Genomic DNA, 6,075 nt, shown 5'->3' on the forward strand with positions numbered 1-6,075 from the left:
CACAAAATGGCGGTATGCATAAGATGGTGGTTCAACTGTTCAATCTTGTCATTCAACATAAAATGGATATATTTCTCTCTTCAGTATCTGTACTCTCACTTTAAGTTATTTAAGCACTTTATGATCTCTCTGAGAGGTATATCTGAGATTTAACAGTTCTACTGGCTAAACTTGTTTTGCAGTTTGCAGTATGCAGTTAGCAGTAACTATTTGAAGATTGGTTTGAGTATGATCTGGTATGGTTGCAATTTGTATGGTTTGTTAAGTAGTTCATAGTTTGCAACTGTAGCTTACAATTTGTAGTTTGCCATTGGTGGAACTGTAAGTAAACACACATATAACTGGTTCAGTATACAGTTCTAATCACTATATTAACAGTATGAACATTATATAACTGTTCTAAAAACCTATTTTGTCCTCTTGTTCCCATAAAAACACAGCTCTCAGTGGAGTGAATGTCTTTTCAACTCCTGTCTCTGGTGAATAATGATTCTAGCAACTCCTGCCAGGGGAATTCCTAGACAGGCTGTGTGTGAGGCTTGCTGTGATTGGTGAAAACTCTTGCTGTGTGAGAGGCTAGCAGTAATTGGTCTAGACTTCTGCACAGCAGAATGCTTTCTGCTGTTTCTGCTGTGTCACTGAGCTTACCTTACATCACAAAATGAATCTTAAAGGCATATTATCGTTTTCTGCTTCTGTGAACACAAAATAATAGTTATAGGACATCCAAACATGAAGTCACTGTAAGTAACTCTGCTTTTGTCTTTAACACATAAACATAGGAACTGTATTAAGGCTATTGGCAGGTCTAGCTGTATACACATATAAGCTATACTAGCAACCTAGAACAGGTCTTAGCTGGCCAGCTACAAATGTCACAATACAGAACCAGGCAGAATACATGTGAATCCAAGGTAAACATAACCGCAGGCAAAAGAAAAGACACAGCACAGTGGCAGACAAACGTATCTGGAACCGAGAAATATGGATTTCATTCACACAAAGACTTCAGAAATTGAGTTCAGGAACACATTTTAGGGCCTTGGACATACAGACTTCAGGAACTGACTACAGGAATTTGGACATTGTTCAGACATAGCAATACATGAGCAAAATTAAGACACAGTGGTAGAGCAATACAGACAGAAGCCAGCATACACAGACAGGCGGGAAGCTCCATGCAGACTCCAACAGAGCACAAACAATGAAAAAAGTAAATAAATGTTTGCACAGCTCACCCAAAGTCCACAATGTCCAAAACCTCCTGATGAATAGCAAAAAAGGCTGCAGGGATGAGTCTTTCCGATCTGGGATGATGATGAACAGCTTCAATTCCAAATTTAGCTTGTCGAAGAACGATATTCGCAAAATGCGTCCCCTTCCAAGAACATCGTGGAGATTTTATCTTGACCTGGATAAAAGTTCTGTTTTAACTCAAGGAGCTGGAATTAAAGAGCACAAACAATGTCTAGGACACTAGGTCAGAATTCAGACACGGACAGAACCAGAACGAACATAAACTACAAACTAGGACTATAACAATTCAGACAGACCAAAGCAAGACATGACGTAATTTCACAACCAGGGCAGGTCGCAGAACTCACAAATCCAAACTGACACAGAACTCAGGAAAGTATATCACAGACTGACACACAGCGAGGGAGATCACTAACCTCAGCAACACCGAACTGACGAGGAGTACAAGCGCATTGGCGCAATTCATACCTCAGATGACCGGGAATTGGAGACACAGAGCAGTGGAAACAGCAACCACAATTACCCAAATTCAACCAACAAGAGGCCAAAGCTGGCACGCACAGTACAACGACACAAGTGAAATGCCATAATATCTCCCACTCTCAGTAACATTGTCCCACTAATGCCAGACAAACCCAAGCAGGTTAAATGTGAGGAACTCGCAGCGTGTGTCAGTGTGAGGACCTGTTCAGATCTACGCTCCTCGGACAGGATCCCACAGCATTGCTATTATTTATAAGGCTGTGTAACCATGAGAGTCCTGGAATCTATTCTATTACACTGATAAGTTTATGTCAGTGTATTTCAGTAGATGTGGTCACACCAGTGCTGGGATAAAGGAATACTTTTTAGGTTGTAACACCTTTTATCTTAGCTTTAAATGAAGCAGACTGACATTGAGTGCTAGAATACATGTGCTGTCCATGTAGCCTAGGACAATGAGAGCTGAATTTCTTCAACTGTATCTCATCTTTAGGATCACCTATAGTTTCTACAGATAAGACCAGAGCAGAGAGTTATGTTTGTCTACACTCTGCCAGAGAAGATGGCAAAATCCCTGCCGGAGAACATGGCAGATTCCCTGCCGGAGAACATGGCAAATTCCACCTTCTATCCCACCTACTTCCTACTGGTTGGTATTCCGGGACTAGAACATGAACATATCTGGATCTCATTCCCATTCTGTTTCATGTATGTATTGGCTTTGCTGGGGAACATCATGGTGATAGTTGTCATCCTCATGTCTCCAAGACTCCACCAGCCTATGTTTATATTCCTCTCTATGTTGGCATTTAATGACTGCCTTCTTTCTACAAGCGTTTCCCCAAAAATATTGTCTATCTTCTGGTTCAATGACAGAGCCATTAGCTTTAATGGGTGTCTTCTCCAGATGTTCTTCATTCACAGCTTCACCGGTATTGAATCTGGGTTCTTGCTTTCCATGGCGTATGACCGCTACATTGCTATATATAAGCCTCTCCAGTATAACTCCATAATAACCACTAGACTGATAACCAGACTGGTCATTGTGTTTCTGGTCCGGCCAGTTGTTCTGGTCAGTCCTGCTCTTGTTATGATCAGGATGTTTCCTGCTTTCAAGACCAACATCATTGCACATTCCTACTGTGAGCACATGGCGGTGGTGAAGCTCGCAGCTGCTGACATCCGAGGGAACAGTATACTTGGCCTAGTTGTGGCTTTCACCACCCTTGGTGTTGATTTGCTTTTCATCCTCCTATCGTATACCATGATTTTCAATGCCGTCTTCCGTCTTCCATCTAAAGATGCTCGTCTGAAAGCATTTAACACGTGTACCCCTCATATGTGCGTGTTCCTGAGCTTTTACAGCATGGCCATATTCTCTTTCTTATCCCACCGATATGGCAAGAAGATTCCTCCTTATGTCCATATTATCTTCTCTGACATCTATCTCTTGGTTCCACCCATGCTTAACCCACTTATCTATGGGATTAAGACAACCCTGATCCGTGAGGAGACCTGGAAAATCCTAAAATTTGAAAAAAAATTAAGAATTATGAATGGTGCTGAGAAGAGAACCTGCCATAAGATCTCAGGAATTAGGAAATTAAACAGTACAGTGTCCTATTGAAACCACAGGCAGTAGTGACGTATGTGTAATCGGCTTATGTAACATCTGCTACTGCCTTATACTGTATAGTGCTCCCCTGGTATCCTGCAATACAGTGTCTGGACTGTGGATACTTTCTGTCCTGTCCTCAGTTTAAAGGGGTTGTCCACTTTTTCTTTTCTATAATGATGACCTATCCTCAGAATAGGTCACTAACGGATCTCCTGGCACCCCGACTGGGTACCTCAGTTGATGGATGCTCCTAGTGCTTCCTGAGGGCTCCAAGCACTTCGCTCGACAACGTAACCACCATAGGAACAAGGAACAGCTCTTACAAGAGCTAGGGGTTATAGCCAGGGGAGTATACAGCGTATAGCAATCCCCACACACATAAGACGAGGTTCTATGTTGAAGTCAAAACAGGAACTCACTTTATTAACCACACAAGCATTGCCTTTTATACACATTTTCCAATAAGGGTACCACCCGCGTGGACCTGGTTGGGAACTGAGGACATAACATAGCAGCCAATCCTTTACAGTTTTACAGTTTAAACACAAAAACTATACATTCAGCAAACACAATGGCATTGCCTGTGACACAATCAATAACAGAATTGGCAGGTGGCAGCAATGGATTGGTAAGGAATTAGTTTCAGTTTAGTACATCTAGGTTGGAATGGTTCATCCCAGCTTGGCTCCCCCTCTGTGGAGGTGTGGACTGTTCCCACATCCTGCACTTGGGTGGAGAAGGAAGTTAGGTCAGTGTGCCAGCCACCCCTGTTGGGGAAGGCTGTGTGATAGCCTTCAGGAGTCCCCCTGCATAGGGAAGACAGCAAGGACCAAGTCTCGTGCTGAGACATTGATCACTTTCCCAGCCTGAGAACCCTCAGCCTCGGCTGGATGAAGAAAGCAGATAATCTCCATAGCTCCAGGATGAAAGCATTCCCTGTGAGACTATCTTTGAGTAAAGTCCAGAGACCTAGGAGAAGTGTTAAAGTCGCCCTAAATTAGAGCATTTGAGATGCACTCTGGTGCTCCAAATCAATGTACCCCCAGGGGGTTAATATCCACGCGTGGTTGAGAGACTGAACACTGACACAGAAGCTGGTCAAAGCAATCTCTATCTTTTATTACAAAGAGTAAGCTGTATATACATCTTCAGAAGAGGGCAGGCCTCTCTGAGGCTTAAACATTGTTTTATTGGTGAAAAAGGAAAAAGAGATAAGAGAAACAGAGATAACACTCTAACATCTGCGCACTGTATACCACTTTGGAATGTGAACTAATGTAAACATCTAAGTATCCGCCATCTTATAATGGTGTCTATTCTAACAATAATACTGCATACGTCATATGTGACACTTCAAGGAGGTGCTTCTCTATAGGCAGTGAATAATATATACATATCATCAAGTCATATGATTGGCTTATGCATTCCTCCACAGTCTATACACCTGTCTTGGGACACCTGTACAAAGATGAGAAAACAGACACTTCCCACAGCACAGCTCTTTGCCCCCCCTCTCTTCTCCAGTCTTGAAACAAAGAGGGGGGTCGGAGGCACTTGAAGAAGAAAAAGTTAACTCATTACAATCCTAGAGATACAAAAATATAGAATAAAATTCACACATCTCTATCAGTCCCCCCTTGAATTTCATTGTCTCCCTAAACCTAAACATCTGTCCCAATGCTCCGACATCCTCTTCACCAGCTTCCACGACAAGCCATTCCTAGAGAACAGCCTCCCGTGACACTGGATTTGAGCACGAGGAAGTCAGATGATCTTTCCCTAACTGGCGTTGACATTATATGGGGGGACTGGAGGTCATCAGTGCTCCTGATTTTCTGGATCGAAGTCTTCATACAATTCTCCCATCATGATCTCTGGTGTGGCCTCATCAACTGCCTTGTTGAACAATTTTTTTACACAAGGAATAATACAGCAGATAATTAGAACAAGCAAAATCAAAACAACGATGATGATGATACCTATTTGCAACAACATCTGCTTCCAATTTTTTAACCAGTTCTCTAGCCCTTCTGCCCATGAATTGTCTATTCCCGAATTCTTTTTTAATTCTTCCGATAGGGAGGTCAATCCCTTTAAAGCATTCATGACCTGCCCATTGGGCCTTAGATTATCGGGTATGACAGTACAGCAGGATTCTCCTATCATTTTGCAAACTCCTTCTTTCTCTGCCAGCAACATGTCCAAAGCCATTCTGTTCTGGAATGCCATAGTACTGGTGGGACCCAATTGTTCTATTATACCTTTTAGGGCATCCCGAGTGTAATTCACAAAGCGTTGCTGGTTATAGTAGATATAATTTTTCCAATCCACATTTTTGTTTACCACAATTATTGGGAATATAGATTCAAATCCTGCTGCAACTTGATTCTGTGCCTCGGGACTCCAATGGGATCTATATATACATGTGCGTCCAAACTACCACCTAGAAAAGTCTCCCGTTTTTCCCTTGTCCCTATGTGCACCTGGGATCTTGAAGACTGCTGTATATGACTTACAACCTTCTTCCAATCAGGGATATTGAAAATATGGAAGGGCATCAATACCATGGCTAATGCGCACTGACCATGCCATTGTACCTCGATTTTTGTTCTCAATTTCATGTCTGCACATATCCATATTATATCTCCTAGAGCCTGGGTTTGATTCACCAAATGGATTTTATACTCCTGTGTTGTCATCAAATCATAACATCTGCA

The 6,075-nt window shown here is 42.3% G+C and overlaps 1 protein-coding gene across 1 annotated transcript; it reads left to right on the forward strand.

The window, feature by feature from the left end:
* Positions 1-2,344: 2,344 nt before the first annotated feature.
* Positions 2,345-3,367, forward strand: LOC120994132 (olfactory receptor 52A1-like). The gene has a single exon (XM_040422588.1). It carries the CDS (start codon positions 2,351-2,353, stop codon positions 3,365-3,367), a length of 1,017 nt encoding a protein of 338 aa, XP_040278522.1. The 5' UTR covers positions 2,345-2,350.
* The last annotated feature ends 2,708 nt before the right edge of the window (positions 3,368-6,075 follow it).

This window comes from Bufo bufo, chromosome 3 (assembly GCF_905171765.1).
Source record: "Bufo bufo chromosome 3, aBufBuf1.1, whole genome shotgun sequence".
NCBI classification, from domain to species: Eukaryota; Metazoa; Chordata; class Amphibia; order Anura; family Bufonidae; genus Bufo; species Bufo bufo.

What these genes read in the sequence shown, in the direction of transcription:
- LOC120994132 (XM_040422588.1), top strand. Translation starts at nt 2,351, where the DNA reads ATGGCAAATTCCACCTTCTATCCCACCTACTTCCTACTGGTTGGTATT.